At 41.9% G+C, this 26837-nt stretch overlaps 1 protein-coding gene across 2 annotated transcripts in view; it reads left to right on the top strand.

The window, feature by feature from the left end:
- The window catches only part of SLC22A23 (solute carrier family 22 member 23), a 109770-nt gene that overhangs the window by 14626 nt on the left and 68307 nt on the right, over positions 1 to 26837 (top strand). For both annotated transcript variants that reach the window (XM_050306325.1, XM_050306316.1), the window contains exons 2-3: positions 3396 to 3499; positions 8718 to 8872. In XM_050306325.1, coding sequence (XP_050162282.1) covers positions 3396 to 3499; positions 8718 to 8872 — 259 coding nt within the window. The remainder of the gene's footprint in view (positions 1 to 3395; positions 3500 to 8717; positions 8873 to 26837) is intronic.

Raw genomic sequence — 26837 nt, 5'->3', positions numbered from 1 at the left:
TTTAACAGATTAAACTACCTCTTGCAAGAGGCGGTAGAGGATTACTGTCCGGTCTCCAGCCAAACCAATCTCCCAGTGCAGATTTACCTGGAGTGCCACTTGAACTGTCATCAGCACTGCCCACCCCGGTGTTTTGTTCTGCAGGGACACGGAAACCTGTCACTCCTTTCTTTGTGGAGCAAACCTGAGTGTTGTCTTTGTGGGATGAAACTACCAGCACTTGGAGCAGGACCTGCCGTGGCTCTGGGCACAGTCGTGTCCTGTGGGCACGTGACAAATAAGTTCTGCTCTGCTGAACCCAGGTGTATATAAGGGGAGAGCCAGTACTGTTGCTGTATAATAGTTCCTGCTTTATTTCTAGCTCTTCAAAGCTGAGGTTTTTCCATGGGGATGGGAAAGGGCAACGCAGGTCTCTGGCAAAATTTCTGTGCTTTCAGCATGATGAAGCCTTACTGGTTTGCTCTGCTGCCGTGTTAGGATGGGTAGGGATGATATGCCAGCTATTAAATATGTATTTTGTCCTATTAATGTCATCTTTACCTGAGGCTGCTTTTGACTGCAGCATCCATTTTTCTTTTGTCCTCTCTCCTTATTCTTGTCTCTCTTTGCAAGTTGAATGCCCTGGTGGCACCTTCCACTGTCCTGCCAAATTTATTTTGGGTAACTGCTTCATGGTGGTTTGTGACAGCTGCCAGAGGAGAAACTGGGATATACTTGAGCTCTTAGTACAGATCGAGTAATTTGGGGTCATGGCAGGTTCTCTGGAAGTTTTTGTTAAAGCAACTGTTGATATATTTCACCATTTCCCCACTTAAAAGTTTGGAGGGTTTTGCAGAGGGAGAGGTTTCAGGAAGGTCAGGGGCTGCCTGGTCTGCTAGCACCTGCATTAGCCTGACTGTGTGGGCTCGGGGGATCAGCTCTGATTTCTGCTGGCCTGCAGATCCAGTGCTTAACTGAGGGCAGGGAAGGGCCAGACACAGGGTTTGCAAGGAAAAAAGAGTTTTTATTGTCAGAGCAGCTGGGGAGTTGGACAATAGCCTTAAAAACAAACAAACAAAGGATGACTTGCAGATAAGTTATCGAGAGGAGTGGGTGTATTTTGGGCATCACTGAAGGGCAAGCTGATAGATTGACTTTTCTTCCGCTTTTAAACTCTCACTTTGTGTGCCACTGTGCCAGAGGGGTTTGACGTCTCTTGTCCTGGCCTGAAATTTCACAATAGTCCTTCATGAGATTTTGGCTCTTCCAAACATGAGCCTTTACCTACATGTAATCTGGTACTGCACATTCTCTGCCTCGGGCTTGTGTGAGGGCCGGACTAGCAATAGTAAGCTGTGAAAATGGAAAGGCACCAGGGTATCTCCTTTTTTTTTTTGCACTTGGAGGACACTACTCTTCCTCTGACATCAATAAATTTAAAAATTAATTACTGAATTTTAAAATGTGTGCTTGTATAAATATGACTGTTTTTAATAAATTGAATTTGTTCTCTACAAACAAAAATGATTTCTCAGTTTTAAGCAGCATATACACCTTCCAGATCGTGAAAATGAAGCTGGAGCATTTTAAAGCCTGCGTGGAGCTGAGATATATATCCTGAATTTTCTTTGTTTTCAGCTTGTCTGGACGGGTATTTTTATTTGCTAGTTGGAGATTGGTTTCTAGAGTTGCAAGTATTAGTAATTGCATTTCCTCCACTTGCTCCTGAAAAGTCAAGGCTTTTTGGAGAGCAATTTCCACTGTCTTGCTGAGCTCTTTGCTGCAAATATTTCATGGCTATTTGGTGGAAAAAAATCCTTGCTCATACTACTTGCTTATGGTTCTTTTGTGCCTTCAGTCTGTAGGGTGGAAGATTACACATGTGTCCCAACTTGTACAGATCAGTGCAGTGGAGAACTCAAAAATACATTAAACTTAAACAAAAAGCCTAATACTAAAAGCTGGCACGTTTCTTTTGGCCACAAAATTGCTATATCTCTTGTTGACATGGTATATCGTAGTGAGGACATCTCTGATGTTGAACCAGAGGGCTGAGTCTTGTCTTATTTGTGGAAGGGCTATGCATCATGGAAATGTGCAGTGCACCTAATTGAACTGTTTTGAGAGAAGCTCTTTTTGAAATTGCATCTAACTTTTCAAAATAAATTGCATGCTTCTACTTTGTGTTTTTGGCTATGAAACTTCAAATACTGGTGTCAGGAGGGCTGCTACTATTACATTTCACACAAACAGCCATTTATTCTGCAAAGTTTCAGTTCTGGAGTATCTGACTCTCCAAAATTAGCTGTACTTATTTGTCATGAAGTGTGTGTATGGCTCCCATTACCATCAATATTTGAGCGCCTCACAAACCACGAACAAATGTATCATCTTGCATTTATTCAAGGGTATAATAGCAAGTATCTACGCTTTACACATAAGAGAGATTAAGTTACATCTCTGAGGGCAATGAAGTTGTTGGGCTAAAGCCAGGAATGCAGTCTGGTTCTTCTGGTTTCCTCTGCCTAGAAGGAAAATGTCTTGGAGTTAAAGGAAGCCTCACTAGAAACCTTGTTGTTCCTGTCTTTCTCATGGGAATGAGGCAGTACCCTAGTGACAAGTTGCCTGAAATGGTTCATTTCGCCTTCCTTTGGACAGAAAGGTTAATTTCAGTTTTAGGCATAGCTTTATTGTGGAGGTTCAGAACCTGTCTGGACTCTGAGCTATGAAATGTCACCATGGGGGCTGTTGTCCCAAGAAGTTGCATGGCTGTGCCGGGATCTCCAGCTGCTCTGTCTGGCTCCGTGCCAGGACTTGTCTTGACAAGCTGTGCTTTTATTTAGTCTTCATCCCCGTTCCACCACCTGGGGAAATCAAGATGCTTTTCTGAAAACAAAAGCATCTTGACAGTGTGAGAGCCTGAAGCTAATGGCCATCAGGGGTCTGTGGCAAAGCAGCTGTTTTTCCCTGTGTTTCCAAGCAGCCCTGAGGATATCAGCTGGAGCACTTGCTCTTAAATTGTCAGGCTTACTGCTGGTGGGCTTCATGGGGCTCTGAAAATGGGTGTCTGGGGCTTTGATGGTGAGATGCTTCAGATGCAGCAGTACTGCCAGTGTCAGATGGAGATATGTCCCCTTAGGCTAAACTCCTGTGACCTGGAGAGGGGGGAGACTTAAGTGTTGGATATTTTCATCGTGCAGTTAACGGTCTGATAAAACTCACTGAAGTAAATGAGTCTTTAATTTGCTTCTTGAGGTCTTGGGTTTGACTTGAAGGGAAAAGCTTTCCTCTGCTGTTTCCTTGCACTTGTGCTAGGACTGACATTTGGAAGAAGCTCTGCACCAATATTACGATGTTAAAACACCTCTGAGAAACTAATTTATTTCAGTTTATCTGTCTCTTTTTTTTTCTTCCAGTGGGATCTTGTTTGTGATTCTGCCTGGAAAGTCCACATTGCTAAATTTTCCCTACTTGTAGGATTAATCTTCGGCCACTTAATAACAGGATGTATAGCAGACTGGTAAGTGAAAAATCTTTTAATGCAATGAAACTACAAATAAGTAACAGTATTAAATATTGTTTTGACTGTCTTCTACTTTATATTAATGAAGAATCTTTGCATAATGATTTCTTGGGTTCTGAAAGAACCATGATGGACAAACAGTTTAAAACTGTGTTAATTGTTTGAACCTGAGTAATTTATATCAAGGTAAATAACACAGACTCTCCTCTATTTGGCTTAGCTATTTCCCACTGACACAACTTATTACAGCTGTAAAGTTAGTACAGAATTGAGTATTTTCTAATTACACAAGTGAAGCCTTTAGTTTAGGGTTTTCTTTTGCTTAGATAAGAAATAGGGTCAAAAGAAATTGGAAGCGGCATTGATTTCACTGAATACATGACTAATGTAATGTCAGCCTTGTGCTTACACAGTATCTTTCAGTGAGTTGAAGGCTGTCTTTTGCAAACCTTTTCCTTGTTCTTCTTTTAAAGTTCTTGTTAAGCAAATTTTGATGTAGTGTTAAGGATTTTGTGACTAATGTTGTGCTAGTATTGGGGTATTAAACTTAAAAGAGTAGATTGCAATTCCTTAAATTGCAATAGTTAAAGCATTATTGGATACCCCAATTATGCTGAGGGGTCAGCTTTTTTTTTTTTTTTTAAGAAATGGTCTTGTAGTGCAGAAGAGGGGAAAGAAAAATTAAAGAGATGACTCAAGTGATTTCAGTGGAAACTTGAAGCATCTGAAACAATAGCTCTACGATGCTGTCCCAGTCATTTCAGGGGCTTCTAGTACAGTTGCCAATGTTGGTGCTTTAAATGACCCTGAGTTAACTCTTTTGCCATTCACCAAAACAGGAAAGGAAGAAGAGTTGCCTATTAGGGAAATCTTATAAAGCCTCAGCAAGTCACCAGTCAGCTGGGAGAGAAAAGGCCCCCTGCAGCTGTGCAGTAATTTCAATCAAGCATTCCTAGTGAAATTGCGTCTTAATTCTTGACTAGTCGCTGAAAGTTCTTGGGCAAGCAAGGAATCATTACTCTTCAGTAAAGCAGGGAACATGCATGAAATACAGTTGAATTTGATTAAAATACCACAGTAAAATGGGGCTCTAAAAACTCATAGGAAGTATAGAGGGGAAATGAATGAGGGATCTTGCTTGGCTTTCCTAAAAAGGAATCAGTGTGGAGAAAGCAGACTTATTACCAAGTTAGGGAAGTGGTGCTATAATTGACAAATAAGCCACAAATAAGTGAACAACTTGTTGCCTAAGGCACTAGCTTTGAGAGAGAATTGCAGTAAGCAGGTTTAATAGCTCTCTGCCACCAAAAGGAGCATCCTGTGCTTCCATCCATTTCTGTCCCCAGTGTGTACTTTGTGCTGCCACATGCATTTGTTGGACCCCTCTGCAAGCTGCTTAGCTGAGCCTAATGCAGCATAAAATTACCCTGATTTTAAAATACCTAGAAATGTCTAGTGAGTTTAGGAGAATCTGGCTTCCAGCTGTGGTGCAAAGGAGAAAAAGGGTAATTTGGTGACTGGAGGGAACAGTGACCCTTTTGTGGATGACCAGAATGGACAGGGTTTGCTGCCGCCAAAGCTAGTCCTCACACTCCTGTTTAGTGCCTGTTGCCAGCTGATGTACCTGACCTGGTAAGGCTCCTGTGCTGGATAGTCTTTTTGTCATTTAGCAGTAGCATTTGGGGGCTAGTAAAAGAAGACCTAAATGGAATTTACTTTGCTGTTTAATCACAGCTTTAATTTCTGCAAAGGTGGGGAGTTGTGGGGAGAGATGGAGACAAAGGGAATTGTACGGATTGTACCTGTAGAAAGAGAAAATGAAGTAAAAAAGGAACGTCAATCCCAAGTAAGAGCAGGGGAGATTAAACAGAGTAATGTGTAAGAAGTGCTACAAAATTGCAAAATCTGTTTTCATTTTACTTTTATATCACTCTCCAGTTTAGAAGATGCTTTGGGTTTTTGGTATCATTAGGGGCTTTGCTTTTCCTTTTTGAAAGAAGCTTTTAAAGCTCTACAAGGCAAAGGCATAGAGTGTATTAAGGCAATTTTTTAAGTAAACTGAGCGCACTCTGTTCAAAATGCAGTTGGTGTGCATGCTGGGATAGCTCTGTGTGGAAAATCTATAGGAGGAAAGTCTGTAAACATGCTCAGATGTGTGAAGACCATGTCCAGTGCCTGAATAAGTTACTTGTTCCATAGGCAAAGTGCTGCTGGCAGTGTTGCCAGCTCCAGACTGAGGTTTGTGTGGAAGGATTCCTTCTTGAGCAGGTGGGCTTGGTGTTGATGTAGCATCAAGACAGTAGGTCTGTGCCTCTCACTCTCCTGTAGTACCCCTGCTTTGCACACCTGCTCTGATACTTTTTGGAGCCCTTGTGTCAGTTCAAGTCCCAAAACCAAGATAGAGCATGCAAAGAATGTCATGGGAAGAGCAATTTTATCAGCTGCAACAGCAAGGTGCACGCGTAGGAGCATGGGAAGAACCGATATTGTCCTCAGACCATTCACTCTTCCCCTGTGGTGCAACTCTGACATTAGGAATATCTTTTTGATGTGTTTGCTTATCACACTGTGTGGGTTGCAGATTCTTCAAAAGCCTAGGGTTGTTTGCATCCCTAGTTATTTACCTGTGCAGGCAGCATTTAGCATTTGATCTAGATAATGGCATGCAGTGTAGGCTGAGACTTCCGTGATACAGAAATCTCTCTCTGGAACAGTTTGGATGGCAGCAGATAGCATCCTGGGGCTGTTTTACCAGCGAAATTGTGTATGGTTTAATTTCTCACAAGCGTTTCCATGTACTGTTAGATAATTCTGTCTGCATATAAAAGACTTTTTTTATGCTCTAAGACACCATCCTGTCAAAACACTGCTGGATCACCAAATATATGGCTGATAGCTGCCGTGGAGCTTTGTTTTTTAGAAGTGTGCTGCATGCCATGGTGAAGAACACTAGTTTTGTGTTTGTGAGGAGATGCCTCCTACCAGAGGGCTTATCTGGCATCAGTTGGCTTTCACAGGCCCAGGAGGCCCTTTGATTTTCTGATTTTTCTTTACCAGCAATCATTCATTTGCATAACTGGTATAATGGTAGAAGAAATTCTGTGGCCTAATGATGGATAACCTCAAGTACAGAGGATGGGAGATGGAGAAGAAGGGAACTGAATTATGCTAAGCATGAGGTCTTTTTCAATCAACATCAGGGAATGGCAGGTCAGACTTGTGATGAGAATTAAGCTCCTAATTCTGAGGGTTTGCATAATGCCTTTCATCTGCAAAACACTTCCACAAATACTAATTGGTATGAATTACAGCTTGGCAAAATGAAAGCGGGGCTGCAAAAGTCTGTGCAGATTGCTGATAACACAAAGTTCATTGGCTTTTTTTCTGTATTCAGGGTTTTATGTGAGGTACTTCCCTTCCCTCCCCAAGTGCTTTGTGTTCCGTAAATATAAAATCTGAAGCACACACAGCAGTAACTGCCCTGGTGTCCCACATGTCCCCAGTGCATTCCACATCAGCAATCCAGTGATGTTATGTTCCTACCCTCAGCTCAGCAGCAACAGGGCTGGGGTTGTATGCTGATGGAGAGCAGCCTGCTCTGACCATGCTGTCTTCAGTTTGCACGTTGGCTCTGTTTTAAAACTTCTTTTAAAAACTTTCAATGGCTAATGCCAACAATTTAAATCTTTGAAGTGCCCCACAGGTGATGCTACAGGTAAAAATTATAGTAAAACCTGTTCTATTGCAAGGAGCTATGACATCACTTTTTTAGATGTGCCTTTGAAAAAGCCTGAATGATGACTGGTGCAGTCTTCCAGTTCCCAAAAATGTAAAAATTTATACCAATGTCTCCTTTTCAGCCCTTCACTCCCCATTTTGTGGATCTTGCAATCCCCAAAGTTCTAATTGTGAATGTGTGTGTATAATGTATTTTATGACTGCTGGTAACAATTGGCTGACATAATTGAATAGAAACACAACAGTATGTGAAGCTGGACTAAGTTGTGAGGTTTAAATGCTCTTTATTGTGCTGACATTCAACCTGATGGCTGGCTTGCAGCTGACAGACTGCTTTGAATGGGTCTGTGAAAGCTGCCTACGAAAAGCAAGTTCATGTATTCTTTGTGGAAATGGCATATGGAGCTGACTAAAAGGGATCCTCAGTTCCACTGGAAAACTTGTGGGAGTTGACAAGTTGAAAAAAATTTGGAAACCTCCACATAATGATCCAGTTCTTGCTTAAAAATAACCATGTGCTCTGGTGCTTCGTATCATTCTCCTTGCACAGGAAGAGAGGGGGAGAAGGGGGAATTATAAACACTAAGCATATGAGTAAGAGATGTAAAAAATCTCATGTTCCTTGAACATAAAAGAGCTAAACTCTGGAGCGACTGCCCCCACATTCAGTGGCAGAATAATTCTTTCTCCTTGTCAGCACTGCAGCTACACATGCAATTAGAGGTTGCAGCTGCAACGGAGGGCTGCAAGTCCTTGTGCCCCTGTTGCCTGAAATGATTTTTGGAGTGGTTTATTCCTCACCTTCCAGTCAGGCTGGTTTTGTTGGTCTCTGCAGCTGCTGTGTGGATACAGGGTGGAGGGACTTGGAGCTCACAGTTTTCCTGTGAGTGTTACTTTCAGCTCTCTGAGGCTCAGTGAAGTGACATGAGCCATGTTTTGTGCTCAGTCCATGTTAGGCTTGCCCCCAACAATGAGACTAAGAAAAGTAGGTTTTTTTGAGCCACCTGCTCTTGCAGATGAGGCTGAAAAGCATATGTTTGTTGGGAAGAGGAGGCCCCTGCAGCTAATAATGTACTATGCCATATAGCATATCATACCAGGTACTCTCCCGTGCTACTACAGAAAGCTCTGAGGAATTGCTTTTCATCTCCAAGGAACTTAGTTATGGCTTTGTGGTGGTTCCTAGATGTTTCCTTGTTTATCTTTGGTGTTTTGAAAATGCTGGTTAAATCAAGCAGTAATACAATGTGCTGTCTCTGCTTAATCCCATCTGAAATGAACTTGTCAATGCAAAGCTGGCAGAGAAATCTGGAGTTTAGTAAGGAAAAAAAAATCGGAAGACTGGAACAAGCATTAAAAATGGGTGGCTATGTTTCGAAGGGATTGTATGACGCATTCCCTTCTTTGCCAATTTTAATGATCTTGCATTATGTCCATCCTGGCTTTTAACTGTTTCTCCATACTTCCTTATTTTTAGGGTTGGTCGACGGCCTGTACTGCTCTTCTCTGTCATATTCATTTTGATATTTGGACTGACTGTGGCACTCTCAGTGAATGTGACTATGTTCAGCACACTCAGGTTTTTCGAGGGATTTTGCCTGGCTGGAATAGTCCTCTCCCTGTATGCACTGCGTGAGTATACCTTCATCACCCATGCAAATGTAACTTTATCCAAGACATGGTTTGCTGTTCTCTGGCTTCCCGCTTTTGTTCAAACAGATCAAACCAGGATCATACGGACTGAAAAAGCTTTAGCCTGAGTTTTGGTAGAGGTAGGGATTTTGCAGCCTTCTCTTTAGGTTGCTACAGAGCAGTCTGTGAAGCTGTCTCAGAGCTCATTTTAAAAGAGTTATAAGATGGTTTCGGTTTGGCTGTTGTTATTTAAACCTAGAAGTTATCTCTGTCATAGCCATAATGTGTAAGGGGAGTAGATTTCACCTTGCAGTGTTGAGCGCAGTAGGAGACTTGCCACTTTTGCTGTCTCTAGCAGTATGTACTCTGGCACGTTTTCAGAACTTCCTCTGTTATTTGGAGCAAGATATCCTGTGTCCCTGCCTCAGGATTGTAAAGTTACAGCAAAAATATGTGAGAAGTGCCTGAAAATCCTTTTATCAACTTTTTGTTGTTGTTTCTGTCTGTTTCATGAGGGGAAAAAAAATTCTCTGAGAGAAACTTGAGGGAAAGTTTGTAAGAAATATCTACGTGCTCACATCTGGGATGAGTAGTAAACTCATAGCTAAAACATTTCAAAACCCCTTTGGGAGGCCTTGCCTTTGGAGGGTACACATATGGAGAGTAGAAACATGCCATCAGCCTAATCTGTGTCCCTTGGATATGTTCCAGAGATCATCTTCTGCTTCCTTGGCTATCTGTAATTAACAGGTAGTACCACACCAACTGAGGAAAACACAAAATTTCCTTCTCTTTATTATGTCTCTGTAAAAGTATTATCTAGTTATATCCTGGAAGTTGCTGTACAGAAAGTTGCTGTACAGATCTTCATACATTTTTATTTACTTTCTATAGTAGATGGCTTCTAACCCATCAAGATTTGGCACAATATTGTTACTTTGTATGGAGTATTTTGTGGTATTAAGTTCACCAGTTTTTGCTTTGGTTTTGGTCTGCACCAAGGGGAAAGGGCCTGATTGCAGGAGACGGGAGTTTGTTCTGTATTGCACTTCTTTCTTATACCTGGTATGGTATCCGAGATACATATTTTTTTCCTTCTTCTTGCCTTTGCTCATGTAATCTCTAGTAAGAGTTTTTCACCAAACCCCAAAACTACCACTGAAGACATCACAGTTGTTTTGGGAAGTAATTTAACCTGTGGTTTCTATGGGAGAGGGCTTCAGCCATTACCAGTATAATGTTCAGCTAGATAACAGGCTTGTTGTAATTTTTCACAGCCCAGTGCAACATGTTAGATTTTCTTGGTTGGTGGAGTTTTTTTCAACTTTTAAGAGAGTAATTACAACTGAAGATTTTCATGGGGAAATGCCAACTAAGTAAAAGTTTCATTATGGACCTTTTTATAATTGGAGTGAAAGTGTATGTGTTGCCTTAAACCAGACAATAGGTTGCCAGCCAAGGCTTTCATTCAGAAAATGGCATATTCTGCTTATTTGATGCTCTCCTTGGTCCAGAGTAATGATTTGAGTATGACATTTTGTCCCCACTTGCCCTGTAATTCAGGTGTTTGCTATAACCACTACTGTCTGAATAGAGAACGTGTAAATAGAGCTAGTAGGTGTTAGGAGAGATCTGTGTGAAATTAGCTGCAGGCTGAACATCAGCTCATTTCCATGGAAGTGAGAAAATGTGAAAGATGCTGCACCTGCACCTCTGATAAGTCTTCTGACCTTCTGTTGCTGGAGACGAGGGGAGTGAGCTTTTACTGTATTAAAAATTTTCATTTAAACAACACAAAAGAAAGGTTGTCACCTTGATGGAGAGTAGCGGGAGAGAAGTAATCCCTAAAGTCATAAGAGAATGGGAGTAACAGGGGTCTTTTTGTTTGGTGGTGGTTTTGGTTTTAGCCCTTGTAATCTATTAGGCTTCCTCTCAATCTAGATTTACTTTTCTGATTTACTTTCCTAGATTTACTTATTTTCATTTCTGCTGGAGGCCATGGCATGCCGTTGCACTCCTGTGTGGAGTAATCTTATGATTCATAGCCCCTCTTCCCTTTCCCTTAATGGCCTTGATTTCTTCCCCTGGAGGTCTGTGCCCCTGAATTCCCGGCTGGCTGCCCTGAACAGAACAATAGAAAGTGGAAAGTTTCATCTGCTAGTTGCAGTCATTAGCCAAAGTTTCCAAAGCTACTGTGCAGAAGCAAACTGTATAGGCTTGCATAGCCTGCAAAGGTAATTAGTGTGCTGCTGGGATCCTTTTACACTGTGTTGAGCTTGCTAGTTGAGCTTGGATTTATGACCTGCCTAAGGGAAATTGTAAATAACAGTTCTGGATGCTTTGGGAGTGTGAAGAGCACCAAAGTGCTGTCTTATTTAAAACACAGGGCTGCCAAGGTTGAGTTGCCTTCACCATTCAAACCACACTCCTCTTCGTAGTCTAGCACTGTTTTACTACCTGTCTGCCCTAAGGTGCTAAGTGAGCCTGAGAATGAGCCCTGCCTTCTGTGGAGGCACAGCACTGAGCCTGAGCTGCCTGTTCTCCTCTGTAGGCTTTCCTCAATTTTGTGATGAGGTCACTTCTTGTGGCCTCCAAGTACAGCTTCTTGCCTGGAGCTGCTCGGGGCTTGTCTAAAGAAACCACTTCTGGATGTTGATTTATTAAACTGAAAAGTTTTCCTGCAGCTGCTGCAGTTTGGTTGGAAAAGGTGTTTCGGGTGAAATTTCTAGTGAAGCTGCAGCAAGAGACAGGCTTTGTGCAGTTGATCATGCTTGGTGTGAAGGAGGGAAGCAGAGGAGCAGAGAGAAGCAGAGGGCCTTTCTCCTCCTGAGTTCTGTGGGTCCTTGCATCATCTAGGAAAATGAAAGGCAGCAAATCCTTTTCCACTGAACGACCTCACATAGCTTTGAAAGGCTTTTGTTTCATGCTGATGTGGAATGTGAGGAGCTTCTGTCTTCCAGAAGTGGTTTCCTGCCTGGTACCAGTCTTCAGTGGGTTCCTGTGCTCCTCATCAGCTGGCACACATCTCGTGTGGTGAGGCACCAGCAAGGTCCCAAGGAAGATTTGCTCCTGGAGGATGAAGTGGTTCCCAATACACCACACCGAGCAATCATCTGATGCACAGAGCTACAGTTGCCTGTTGTAGTATGCTGGTGAGGTCCCCTGTAATATTTGCTGAGCAGATTTCTGCAGAAATGGACCAATCCTCATTGGAGAAGTTTGCTGGGGCCAGCAGCAAAATCTCCTGGAGAGAGAAATGGTGAAGGAGTGCCAAGGAACACTGGGCAGAGTGGTTGGAAGGAGATGTATGGCCTGCCCAGCAGGTTAAATGTAGAAGACTCTGTAGACGGGGGAGGCTGGAGGGGACAGGTTGTTTAAGAGAAAGCAGAAGAAAAGCTATTCTTTCTGAGGGTGCCTTTTGTTCCGGTATTTGTTGCTACATGCCCATCCAGAGAGGAAGATGGGCATTCTGTACATGCTAGCTCAGCACAGCTGGACGCACAGCACCATAGCCTGCTGCTGAGCTGAAGAAGAGGAGTTCTGAGTTTAGCCATTAGGGTGGAAAGCCCTAAGCCAATCCTGAGAGGAGTTTTCCTTTGGACAGGCTGAGAGGGAGGGAAAGAGGTGAGGGAGCCCTGAGCAGGGGCACATGCCTGAGTAATGCCCCTGCTGGTGTCTGCTGGACTCCTGGAGTAGGTGAGTCATGCCATTCTTACTGCAAATAACTCTGCTTACTGGTTGCAACTCGTGAGACAAAGTACACACTAGGCAAATGTGGAAGTCACGGGAGAAAGCAAATCTCATAATCTTGAGGGTGGGGAGGGTGTTGCTTCTGGATCACTTTAGTCTCGCTGGGTCATTGCCTTGGCCCTGACAGCAGGGCAGCCTTTTCCTGTATCCTTGTGGAGAAGGGCAGATACTGCAGCTGACTGAGCACAGATCCCTTCCTTAGGGCTTGCTGGCATGAGCTGATGCAAGAGGTCTCATGGCTGAGGGCAGGAGTTCCCCCTTCCCTGTTCCATTCACTCCCTCTCCTCTCACATGCTGCTGTCCAAGTCAGGATGTACCTAACGTCTTCCTGAGCCCTCTGCCAGACAAGACACCCATCTTCCCTCTGGAGAAGACCAAACATGCTGTTGTCAGTGGTATGTGCCCTCTGATTTTGTCCCTACTTCCTTTGGGAGATGATCTGCTGGGCACAGTGTCTCTTGTGCAGCCTAAACCTGGGGGATAGAGCTGGAATGTGGGCTCACACCAGGCAGGGCCAATAAATGAATGAAGGGAAGCAAGAGTTTCCTTCCAGCTGTTCACATCCTGGGCTATATCTGCCTCCTTGCTGGTGTCCCTGCTTTTGTCACTTTCTGGAGTTGAAGCTAGGATGATGGTACTAATTAAACTATTTAAGGGGAAAGGGAGGAGAGGAGAGGAAGAGATTTACTTTTCTGGCAAATGCTACTGACAGGTTTAAAGAGCCTCCTATTAAAGTGCTGTGTGCTATCACTAATGACTGTACCTGAGCTCAGGCAGCACAAGCCATGGTGTGGATTTGCACACAATTGCAGGCTGTTCAGTAGTTTCATGGGTGACTGAGCTACAGATTACGCTGCAAAATTAGAACGTCTAGACTTGAATGAACCAGTAAATAAGCTCTGGAAATAGCTTTACTGGAAAGGAGACAGCATCTCAGGTTGGAACAAGGAAGCAGGAGTGTCCCTCTGATGCATAGTAGCAGAATAAGTGGGTATGTCGCTTCACTTTCACTGTTGGGAGAAAAAAAGATAGTAATGCTGTTGAAAATCATTGGTTGTGTTTCAAAAAGAAGTTTGGCAAAAGCTTTTCAGGCTGGTTAAGACGTCCAGCTGTGATGTATCTTTCTCATTCATAGCTAGGTCAGTCTAACCTGTTACTCCTGTAAGTTACTCAGGCAATGATCTGAGAGGCTCAACATGGCTTCTTAAGACTTTTTTTTTTATAACATTTATCCTGGAAAGCTAGGGGGGTGTACTAGAAAGTTTGCTTCAGGTTGAAGGATGAGCAAGTGCCACAATGGAGCATGGAAGCCTCTGTGTGTTGGGCTGTAGTGATGTCAGATTTGTAAAATAATTTTGCTTCCAGACAGGTGTTGTTATAAAGGGTGAGATTTATATCGTTTTTTTTTCTTTTTTCTTTCCCCCCTACTCTCTCACAGAAGCATATAGGCTCTGAGATCCTGAAGCATTCCAAGTTTACAATTGATTTTCTTCTCAGTTTTCCCCTCCTGACTCTTCAGTAGCAAGCATGGCCAGGGCAAGGCAGGTGAAGCACTGGAAACCGCAGGCTCTGAAGCTATTCTGTGTAATCTGAACTGGCTCAATAAATAACTCTGCAAAGTATTCCTAAATCGGAGGATGTGGAAAACATCTGAGTCCTTTCCAGTGCATTGACATGTGAGTTAGCTCGGCAGTAATGTCAGTTCTCTCCACTGACAAGTCTGATAAGATCAAGGTTTTTAAGCCACCTACCTTCTGTTTATGTAACCAGCCTTCCCCTCTATGAGTCACTTGATGCAGATCTGGTAGGAGCGATCATGGAGGGATCCACTAAATGAAAAATCTTAACTGGCTCACTTAAACTGACCATTAATTGCTAAATGATACAGAACCACTTTGTTTAAAGAGCAACCACATACTGTTCCAACATTGAGATGGCATGTGAGTTTCTGGAAACAGTACTGCCACATTTTGGATAGCTTTGTGCAAGAACTGTTAAAAAAAATAAAATAGCATGCAGTAGGAACTCTCCAGCTGCTCAAAAAAAGCGCTATGCATGCCTTTTATCAAATGCCTGGGGGCTCAATTTATGCAAGAGTGGAAAAGGTTATTGAAATTACAGTGCTCTCCTTATAAGTATAAATCTTCCTTGCTCTACACTGCTTTCCTCACTACAATCAAATTACAACTCATAATCTGTTCGCCTCTTTCTCCTCAGTACTTCCTCTGAATTTTCTTCCCTTTTCTGACGGTCAGAGTGGGCATAGGCTCTTCAAGGGACACAGTGTCTGCCATTAGGGCATGGACTCTCATCCTTACTTTAACCCTACAAACTATATTCTGGAGCAGAGGTGCCCTTGAAGTACTGTCCTGAATCCTGGAAAAACTGTTCCATTTGAGGCAGCCAATTTGAAATTAATTTAAACAAAACCTTAAAGGAGAGTAAAAGGAATATCTTTCTAAAGCTCCTTGGAAGGTTAGATGTTTGGTTAATGCAAGAATTGCAACAGAATCTAATTTTAATCAGTTTTTCCATTTTAGTTGCTGAAAATCATGTACATTGTCAATGTGACAAAAAGCCCAAGGAAATAATTTTATTTGAGGTACTTTTTATATGACTGGTCAATTGGGAATGCAATTAAGATGGAACACTGCAGTTGTTACACTTGTGATGATGACAATCAGATGAGATTAGAGTACGCTTGCAATTTCCCCAGTTCAGAACACAGCTTGCACTTTTATCATTTAAAGTGTCTGTCTTTTAATTGTTCCAGACCAGCTCCAGCAGTTTGGGTATGCTCAGTATACCAAATCTTACCCTCTATCATGCAAATACTTGTAACTGTATCTGTTCAGGATTGTAATTACATTTTTATGGATTTTTTTTTATTTGACTTCTTTTTTAATCTGAGCAATGCCAAATAGAATCATAGGTCTGCTCATCCTTATTGCATGGCTAAAAGCTCACTGCTTTTGAAAGGAAATGAAGAGGGGCTTTTCTCTTGCCCTTCTGAATTCCTTTTCTTTGTCTCAGCTGCTTGTACAACCAGTGATTTCAGACAATAAGGGGGTGTTTAAGATGGATAGTTAAATCCAGAAAGTTGCCTCACTTGCAACTCTTTGAAGAGCTTTTTGAAGCTAAAGTGGTGTTAGAGCCTTACTGTAAGAGTAAATTGTAAAGTGTCTGTTCTCCCTGCTGCTTTTGGTTTGTTGTGGTTTGTTTTTTTTTTCTCTTGTTATATGACAGCTGCTAAATGGCTTTTCCTTGCTATGTAGATCCAAGCTAGTGTTCAGCGTTTTGGAGGGTTGCTGGTAGCAAAAGCTTCACATAACACATGTGCATGCATCCGTGCAAGCCCTGTCCAAAGTGATGGATGCTGCTGTCAGGACGTGGGTGGTCTGTATCTTGCAGTGCCCTTCAGCTGCTGGGCACCAGCACAGGGTCCCTGCCAGCCTCCCTCCTGAGAGTGGGTCTCAGTAGTACTGCCAGGGAACCCTCTGGGTGGGAGGAGAGTGCTGCCCCACAGTCGTCAGGTCTGCTCCTTCTCACCAGCAAGTTAAAACCTTTCCACTATGCCCTGCCCAATGCCTGAGCTCCAGCTACTCTGCATATTTTGGCTTGGAAACTATCACTTGCCTTGCAGTTGCATGGGTTTGATAGTGCATCACTGGTGTATGGCTCATATTGTTGTGGGTTTGTTGTTAATCTCATACCTTTGGAACCTGAAAGGTATTTTGTGGCTTTGTGTTTTTCCTCTGAGAAAGTCAAGTGGTTTGGAGACAGTGATGTGACAGTCTGTCATTTGTGATTCTTTAAATTTTTTATTTTTCTCCTAGAAGGAAACTGAATTTGTTACAGAAAGCATCAGAGAGAAGTAGTTCGTATAAAGCATATTGTGCTATGAATGTTACCTTACTGAGTTTTAGCTACCCTGTTCCTTGTCTGTGTCCCTGCACTTGGCAGAACTTGAAAACAGGATGAGATTGTGTTGGAAATGATATGGGCAGCAACATTCTTGGGAGTTGCCCTTAAGACAGACAACATAAAGGGCTGGATTTTTTTTTTTTCCCCAGATGCTTCTTCCAGTGAGGGCACAGACGTATGCACATTTTTCTTATGTGCATGTGTCAACTTTCTGCTGCAAAAGGAAGCACACACGGGTTCATAAATCACCTGGGAATGAATAGTGCTTTACTTCCCTTTCCTGCCTATCCCTATAGGTTAGCCCGTCAGGAAAGTGTAAGACAAGTTACGGCAACAGGATGTGCATAGAGGAAAAGCCACGGGTATGAGGAAAGTACATTTAGAAGTTATCTGTAGTGACTTTGAATATTCAAGTCCGGCAACAAATGTCAGCACACAAATTCACATAAATATTTATGTGTCTTTCAAGAGGAACTATAGTTTAACGAGGCTAGCCAAATTTCCATCCCCAGTCACGCAAACATGACTCCTATTTTCTCACTTACAAATAACAAAACCCTGTGGGATTTTTACTAGTTCAAGTTAATTAAATTTCACTCAAAGCATGAAATGTGCAGGCAGTGCTCATTGCAGTAATTCTACAAGTGCGTATTATTTAGTCAGATGCAATAAAAAGTTCACTTTTGTTTTAATTCTTCGATGGTCTACAGAGTTTAATCATACACGCTGTACCAGTGCTTGTATTGCTCATTTTTTCTTTAAAAAAAAAAAAAACAAACTACTTGAAGTTGCATTGCGAATGAATTTGTTTGTAAGTCTGCTGCAATTTTGGTAATGTTCTCTGTAACAAAAAATATGCTGCAGTTACTGATGGACCTAGAAGTATAAGCTATGTTTTTGTCTTTTGAGAACATCTGGTCCCTTCTTAAATGACTTGTTCAATACACTTACGTCATTTTTAGAGATAAGTTGAGACCTAAGTGCTTGCTAGTATCTTGGAAACTTGTTTATTCACGTTCTTTGAATTCTGGTTATGGTATGAATTGTGAGAGGAGAAATCAGTTTACTGAAGTCCAATGAATGATGTGCGAATCTTCTCAATCACTGCTCTAGTTTTGCATATATGAGCTGTGTGTCCGCTTTAGTACTTACATTCAGTAAGGAGTCTTTCAGCTGTAGATAATCTTGAATTTAGGCTTGGTATCTTAGAGAAAAAGGGTGTTTGAAGAAGGTTTAGTGGCTTGGAAATATGTCCCTTGATGAAGAGAGTCTGCTGAACTGTGGCAGGAAGCATGGTTCTGTACTTGCATCAGAAATTCTGGATATGTGTTCCTGTACCTCTCTGGCTGATTTCCCCAGCTCCTGGATGTCCCAGTATTTCTCTCTAACTGGCTTGTGTTTGGAGGAGTTCAGGACAGGCTAACCATTCTTGTGGCTTCTCCTCCTAGATTTCTGTCCTAGTCCTGTGGCAAAGCCAACCCTCTTGGACAGCTAACTACTGTCTTGTAAAGTGAAGCCTCACTCCTCCCCCATGCAGTCAGGCTTTTAAGTGCAAATACATCTCCATCAGGGGCTTACCTCATGTATTCAGTATATTAGGTTAAGGACATACACTTAATTCTGCTGTTGTTTATTCTCTGAGGGGAATAATCTCTCTGGCAGAAGCAGCAGTGGAGCACAGTGTTTGTGCATGCCTCAGCTGGATGAGGACTTAACAAGTGCCTTGGTTCAATGGAAGAGGGCAAGTTCTGCTGGAGTGCTGTACGCTATAATTGATGATTTTGTTAAAAATGCAGACAGGAAGACCTGTGTGCCCTGGTATTAAGACATAAGTAGGTTACTTTGTCTACTCTCTGTTATCCAAACACTTGAGATTAATTCCCTAGAGAATCAAGGAGGGCATTTTCTCTGGGCAACATTGAGTTCGGTAGATATTTAAGCACCAGGGATTGTTGTCCAAAATAAATAAATCAATCAAATCTCTAGAGTTTTCTGCTTGATGTGAAACTGCTGTCCAGAAAGAACAAAGTGTCAATCTGTCAGCTCATCAGGGACTTTTTCCAGTTCCACTGTTCCTACTTCTCAGATTTTGGTCCTGTCCTGGTAGGCACCATAGCTGTTTTTGGGATATAGAGCACTCAGTTTACAGAGTCAGAAAAAAGAAAAGTAACAAAAATCATACAGGAAGTAGAATCAATAATGTGGTAAGGCAAAAAGCAATATAAGGGAAGAATGTTTTTTGTTATAGCGAGTAAAAATGGATAGAAGGCAGGAAGGAAAAATAAGAGCAACTTAAAAAGACTGTATAACGCTGGAAGTAGCTTATGTGGTGAAATTGCAACCAGCGTGCCTAATAAAATCCCATTTTTGTTTCATTTATAGCTTTGACTTTAAAATGTTTTGGTTTTTTTTCTTGTTTGGTTGTTGCTTTTTTTACTTGAACTTGACTGACTTGTTTTTCAATGCAGAAAGCCAAATCTGTATTTCTAGGAAGCTTGAGGAAAATTAATTAAAGAGCTTTTGAATTATAGATCCATTAAAAATGACTCTGCTTTGAAAGTTAAATAAATAAATAAGGTTGTCAGAGTTAGTCATCTGTCGAAAAAAATGGCTTCTCTTGTATCTGTACAACAGAGAAACCCAATTACTGCACTCCTCTGCGAGTTTAGAATTGTGAATCAGCCTAAAGTGTTGTCCCATTCTGCCTTTTTTTTTTTTTTGTTAGTGTCTGTGCTAAGTCTGGAAGAAAATATGCGAAATTCTATCTGCATCTTGTAAACCTTTAACCTGATGGATCTGACTTTTTAAGGAGACAAACTTCATCCTTTTTGACTGAGTGCTGCATTTCAATAAAAAAGTATTTGGTGCAGGTGCTTTTCCTCCTTTCCTGACCTTTTCTTTAATGCTGGTCTGTTCCTGAAAGTATGTGTTTTTGTGTGGGTCTAGGGTCAGTAACATGTGCCAAACAGAGAAAAAGAATAGCCAATGCATGACCCAAAGAGGGAGGAGAAAGAAAATGGAATATACAGTATGTACCACAGCTGCCTCTTCTCTCATGCTGCTGATAGGAGACAATGTGACAGTTACTTTCCTAAAATAAGAAATCTGCTCCTATCCAATGAAGAATAATAGCAGCAAATAAAGATTTCATGTCCTAGTTATTTTGGAAACAAAAAGATGGCCAGACAAAGCTGGCAGCATGTCATGCTAGCATGTATTAATGTGAATAGTACTGCTGTCCCAGTGCTGTCTTTTGCTGGGATTTTTTTTTGGTGCCTGGTGGGACTTGCACTGGACATACTAGTGCTTTTTTATTCCAGGGCAGCTTTGGGTTTGATTTCTGTTTTGATTAGGAAACATTTATTTACCCATAGTCTCTGTCCCTCCTTCAGGTCACTGAGGCATGTCCTGCTTGCCCAGTGCTACTTGGCTGCAGGCCAACAGCTGCATCGTGCCTCTTCCTGTGGCAGCACAGTCAGGTGAAATACCTCACCGGAATGGACTTCTGGGAGAAATAACCCACCTGCCCATCCAAGCAGGAACGGGCCTTTTATTTACATGTCTGATCTTTTCTGCCCTGATTGCTGAGAGTAGTCAAAATCTCAAAATAACAGTGCAGGAACTGGCTGCAGCTTTTGCCCTGCAAGGGAATCTCACAGCTCAGGGACAGCCTAAGGTGACCTGGCTCTCCTGTTCTGGGTGTGCCCATACTTCCCTGGCTGGTGCTCCCGCCTAGTGCTGACCCTACAGTGATTCAAGGGTGTAAACAAACAGAAAACTGTTTATTGTTTCACTTGTTTTAAGTCAGTTTCCCCCCGGTCTTTCTCCCCACAAAAGTTCACATCCAGATTGGATAAGCATAGGCAGACAAAGGAGGAGAGGAGCTGGTGCTTCTGGAGTCAAGGAGACACTGCATGGGCCATGAAATAAACTTGCCTTGCCATAATGCCCTGCTGTAGAAGCAGTTTAAGAGCCCTTGTGGCTTGCTTGTAGTGCAGATGAATCAATTCTTGCAAGTTTACTGCAGGAACCTTGGGTCAGGAAATTCTCTTAGTGTAAACAGATTAGGCTGTTAAAATTCACCATGAAGCTTGACTTTATTCAGTGCGGGTCATTCTTCAGTGTGGGATTTAAAACTTATTTCTTTCAGGCTTTTTAAAGATTAGATAGTGTTTAATTGCATCTTGGCAGAGACAGCAGGTCTAATATGTTTAGAAACATATGTCTTGGACAGGTTGACGCTTCCTCTCAGGATAGCTGTCTTTGAAGTAGTAACAGATGGAAATCCTTCCACCTCTTCCAGGCACTGACTAACTAGACTTCAAGAAGAATGGATAAACTGGCAGCAGAGAAAAATGATTCTTAAAAATAATTTACAGAGGTCTGTATGGCTTTAACTTTATTTACTTAAGCTTTCAGAGTGAGAATACTGGCTTTGGATTTATTTAAAACTTCTAAAGCTTAGTTGGAGAACCAAATATGATCAGGTCCTGGTTATGAGATTTCCCCTTTTCTGGCTGGCTTTTCCTACCAACATCCAAATTAGTGAATAAATAGAACCTTCCAGTCCACCAAAAACAACAAATAATCTGTGATTCAGAGTAAAACATTGTGATCATGAACTTGGCAGTGCTAACCTTGAGCAGCAGAAATACAGACCATCAATCTGATGTTTCAGTATTGGAAAGACACGATAGCTTTGAAAAGGTCATTTGCTCACTGTCCTATCAGTTTTACTCAGTAAGTTTTACCCTTCAATGAGTCTAAATTATATTTTTTTGCCTTTGGGATAAAAAAAGGTTAGGTCTTGATCTGAGGGGCACAGATGATGATGTTTGTGTCCAGGATAAAGATGCTGAAAGATGCTCTCTGCACTAAACTGTCTTACCAGATCGTGTAAGCTTGATCTCTTACTCAGAGCATTTGCAAAGTCTTTGGGATTATCGCAATGTTTGTTCGGGGGGGGGGATGGATTGTTGTTGTCCTCTTTTGCTTTTTTATTTATTTTTTCTGCTTGCTGAATTAATTTTTGATTGCTATTTAGGCGACTGCCTGAAAACGTCTGACTACAGTATATCCATTTCTGTTTTAAAAATACACTGTGCAAAATAGGAAATACAAAGGGAAATGTCTGGATTTATGTGTTTAAGCTTCAGCTCTGTCCTGTTTGTTTTGTTATAAATGGTAGTACTGAAAAGAGTGAGTTTTGCTTTCTCAACACTGGAACAGAATAGTGCTTATTCTTTGGAGAAGACATCTATGAGAAAGGTGTGCGACAACACCTGCTATAATGTATTAGGAGTATTCAGTAGGATTTATGTGAAAACAAATTTTTCCTAATGATTCTGAATTCTGTAAAATGTTGCACTCAATTCTAATTTCAAATAGGATTTTAGTGACTTAAATTTAAGTTACTACTGCAAGAAGGCTAAATGCCCAAGCAAATAATGTTTAAGTTGTCTTTTCTTTTAATACTACATGATAGTTATACTTGTACAACTTGTAATTGTTATGAAACAGTACTTTTGAAATTTAAACTTTGAGAAAATTTCAAGACGAGCATTCAATTAGGTTTAATTTCACTTAAAAGCTAAGTGTAAAATTATTACATAATCGAGGAACCTAGACATACAAATTGTCAACACTTCAGTTTTCTGTTTGTTCTGCAAATTTGTGGATCAGGACAGGAAAAGGATATGGTTGGCAAAGCCATCCCACATTGTCTGTACCTGGAGAGGTTGGCAGCAACACGGTGATCTATGAAACTTTCTGATCCAGCCCCAACTCAGGTACATGCTGAGAAGGGGTGCTGTCAGTGTGGTGTGGGTCTAAGGGACAGCAGAACTACTGCCTATGTATCCCCTAGAGTGGTCCTCAGAGTACTGCTGTTTTCCTGGAGGTCTCCAAGGAAAAGTCTTATTGCATGGGGACTGTGCTGCAGGTGTGATCCCAGTAAGAGGCTGATGTTCTGTAATTATTGGATATAGTGTTCCTTTTACTGCGGTCGCCATGTAGGAGAACTGGGTTTGCACTCTTGTAACTGCACCCCAACTCCCCAGGTGAACCGTAGGGGAATCTCCCATCAGCTCCTGATGTCAGAAAGAGCAACCCTGCTCACCCACATCCCTCTCGCTGGCTGCTTTCTCTCTACTGGCTTTGACATTTGCTATGTTCAGCAACTTAATCCAGCCAACAAATAAACAAAAACTCACTTTGCTGAGCCGATTTTCTGCCCTTTTGTTGAAATATCCAATTAGAGAGCAAACAGATGCAAGTGTCAGAGGTAAATGTCAGGGGAGGTGAGAGTGCAGGAAGGTGGACTTTTGTGATGGTGTGACAAACTGCATCCTGACCAGCACTGTCTCTTGAAACTAAATCTGAAAAAGAGTAAGGGTGCGGCAACACATTACAGCTCTCAAAACACTGCCATTGTCAGAATTTTCTGCCACAGGTTGCCAGCTCCTGAATTTTGCCGATTTGTCTGATTTTGTAATTGCACTCAAAATCAGCTGTGCAAGGTGATATGGCTTAAACAAAAAAAGTAAAAAGTACCTCTTGAAGTATTACACTGTCAGTTCCTCTGCTCTTTTTTATAGGAGATCCACCTTAGGATTACTGTGTTCTTGCAACAGCAGTGGGAATGGTGCAGATAAGATAACCATAACCAATAATGTGCTCTTTTCTTCTTATACCACAGCGTCTGTGTGCCTTCAGGATGAACTCTATGTAGATGAGTTTCCTGTGTACTTCAGAGTACACTTCAGATGGAGCAAAATCAAAAGGGAAAAAATACAAGCATCATTCAGAGTGATGAAAACTGAATTCTTGAAGTATAAAGTTTTCTAATGGAAGGACATGACCTTGGTCTCACATGGCTACAGCCTTTGGACCCCACTAAAGGAAGTTAAAAAAAAAGATGGGTGAGGAGTGGTGCATGTATGGATTCCAGCTGAGCTGGCCACCCTCCCACGGAAAGGTTAGGGAAGGGAAGAGACTCTTTCACTCAACTGTTTTTAATGGCAAGTCACGGTCTTTTTTCATTTGGAATTCTGAAATATTAGCAGCAGACTGATGAAGCACTAAATGGAAAGCATGGCATATGGGGGGATGTGTCTTAGAGAAGGGGAGAATTGCCTAAAAAGTAAGTACATACATAAGTACATTTCTTCTTATAAAACTATTCTGTGAGATAGAACTTTCTACAGAAAATGTTTGATTTCTCTGGCATCTCCCTGTGCTGGAGAAACTGTGAATGCCTTGTTCTTGGTCAAGTTTAATATCTGTGGTCTCTGGAGATAATGTGGTACTTTCAAATGCTGTATGTGTGTTTTTCCTCATGCCTTGATTCCTGGATCACATATTTTCACTGCAGATTCTTTTCCTGCAAACTAGTCTGTTGTATCTTGGGAACCCTTAAGCAACAAGGACAGACTGATGTGAAAGTAAATGTCAAAATATTAAAATTTCTCATGGGATAAAACCTCCCCATCCCACACAGACAGCATATGTAATCTATTGTTGGCATAGTCTCCCATGCAGTGCTTCCATATCTCTTCTTCTGCATCAAGTTCTTAGTGACCAGAGATCGGCTTACAGAAAACGCTGTAATCCAGAATGGCCTGAAACAGGCACATGGTGTGACTCTTGGGGGTGGTCCTGTGCAGGGCTAACACTTGGACTCGATGATCCTTGTGGGATCCTTCCAACTCAGCCTATTCTGTAATTTGGTGATGCTTGTGTGCAGCATGGATCACATGACGTTGCACCTCATAGCCCCAAGAGTATTCTCTTGTTCATTCGTTCCATCTGGGATAACTGAGGGTAGTAGTCCAAAGCCTCTGCGTGGGAAGTCAGAGCTTTTCTTTGGGAGCTCCTGGAAAGCCTGTGAGCTGTGAAGTCTAAGTTGAGAGGTGTGGTGCTACCCCGCTCCTGGTGTCCTGCACACTGCTGGAATTTACTGAAACAAATTCCCAAGTGCTGGCTTGGGCTTTTTCTTGATTCGTTTGTATCCTTTTTGCAGGACTTCGAAACATTTAATCTTTCTATGTACCTTATCCCCTAACTATAGTGTGATGAAGCACAAATGCAAACTTGGTTATCCCTGTGATGATAAAAATGGTATGAGATCAGGTGGTCAATTGACAAAGAGATAACCCAGGCTTTTTAATTCTGGTATGCTAGAGTGCTTGGATCTTTTTGCAATGTTAATGCATGTCGTGTGTCATAAGAGGAGACTTTTGTGTATGCATGATCTCTTAAGCTTGTCTTAAGCAACAGAAATTCCTTTACTGTGGCATGGCACCAAGTGTTTTCTCTGTGGACCTGGAGCCTCTGACTGAAAAGGCAGAGTGCTGTAGAATGAGCCTCAGTAAATTGTCCATGGACACTACCTGGCTTCTAGTGGGACTAAGCACCCTGACACTGCTGGTGGTGCTGCGGTGAGGGACAGAGAGGGAGCAAACCATGCCTTTGGGAATGTTTGCTTTCAAAATAACTGCAAAAAATGGGCTGGCGCACCGAAATTGTGTGTAAAGCTCTGTGCTGTGCTGTGCCTGGACAGCAGGTACACAGACCTGTGCACGTGCACCTGCGTGACACGGGAATGTTTCCTTGTATGATAGCCACAAACTAATGAAATGTGACTGGAAAGCATTGGGGCACTGTGGGTGGGTTGTGGATGTGGTATTTTCACCACTGGTCCAGGCTGTGATATATCTTGTGCTTTCCTAAAGTAGCATAAATTTTTGATTTCTGGTTTCTTATGTTAGCAAAGGATCACATAAATTGCATGTGGGCAGACTTTGTCATAAAATCATAATAAAAAACACAACAGCAAAATTAAAAATCCTAAATTCTCTGTTAATGCAGCTTTTTAATTTCCAAGTTGGAAAGTAAATTGGAATTATTTCTTAATTTAGGAAACTTTTATTGTTTAAAAGAGAAGAGAAGAGAAAGAAGGGTTTAAGTCCCAAAGGGTGCTGTTGCCTCTAAGTGTAGGTATGGAAAAAGATTATGGGATGCAATGCAGTCAGCAAATCCCTTTTGATTGGGTTTCAATGCTCCTCACCTGAACAAAAGCACATAATGTGTGTGGGTGTGTATGTGTGTCTGCCTTACTATTGATTCTGATTTCCTGGCAGTGCCACTTAATGGCTTTTGCTTGTTTGGAGGCAGACCTAGGCTGACTTTCCCAGTCATGCCAGTGTGATCTGTCCCTGAAATGTCCTCCACCCCAGAAGTCACCACTTTTCCCAAGGGTGCAGCAGCTGGTGCAAGCATTGCTCACTGCATTTGGTTTCTTCCTTGACACAGCTTCTTAATGAAACACCTGATGAGTCAGTGTTAACTAATCTCATTTGGGTGTATGGCTGTCACCTCCCTGGAGGCTAGGGAGAAGTTCTGTCTGTGTCTCGAGAATGCTGTGAACCAAGGAGAGATGGTTTGCATGCAGCTACGACTTCTTTCTTCACGTAATTTTTAAATTCGGTACCTGTAGGGATAGCAAATTGGAAGTGAAACTGGCACAATCAGAAGGAAATGTATGTGTCTCTCACTCCCTCAGGCATCACTTTTCTGTAAGAGGGACACTTTAGAGATGCATATTGAAATTGATTTCATCTTTCTGCCCCATTAAACAAGCAATTGGTTTTCAACAGCAGCTCACAGATGAATCTGAGTCAAAGCAGGATGATCAACTGGAGCCTAGCCAGCTTGGCAATTGTTTGTCCTCTCCTGTTTAATACTCACAGTGTATAGTGATACACACATCAGAGACTTCAAACTCCTCCCTTCGAGAGACAATACAGTAAATTAATCGGCTGAGAAACTGATGAGATTCCAGCCTCCCTACCAGCTTCTTCATTTAACCAAGTTAAATACTGCTAGCTGGAGTTGCTCAACTCAATGACGCACAGCCAGTGCTGGAAAACTTTATTTTTGCTTTTTTGCATTTCCTGCTTATAAATAGGTAGTTTGGAGTTCAGTTGGATTGAATATGCTGAGGTGAAACTTAATTCCTATCAGTTAATAACAACTATTCCTCATTTGAACACAAGATATACTCTGCTTTTATTCACAGAACAGAGTGATCTTTGCATGTACATGGGTTCTGACATCCCCAGTATTACGATGACCTGAGGGCATATGTGCCCATCCCTATTCTGAATATCTGAATTTCAGGTATTCTAGTGACTAACCTGTCTTCTGAAAGGCCAGGGTGTTAAGGAGTGTCTGTTCAAACTCCAGCAAGTCCTGTCTTTAGTCTCCCAGTATGTGTCATCCCAATTATTTT

This window comes from Myiozetetes cayanensis, unplaced genomic scaffold, assembly GCF_022539395.1.
Source record: "Myiozetetes cayanensis isolate MyiCay16 unplaced genomic scaffold, myiCay2020 scf1, whole genome shotgun sequence".
Classification (NCBI taxonomy): domain Eukaryota; kingdom Metazoa; phylum Chordata; class Aves; order Passeriformes; family Tyrannidae; genus Myiozetetes; species Myiozetetes cayanensis.
Note: the sequence above shows the minus strand (reverse complement) of the source record. Positions and strands in the feature narration are given on the sequence as shown.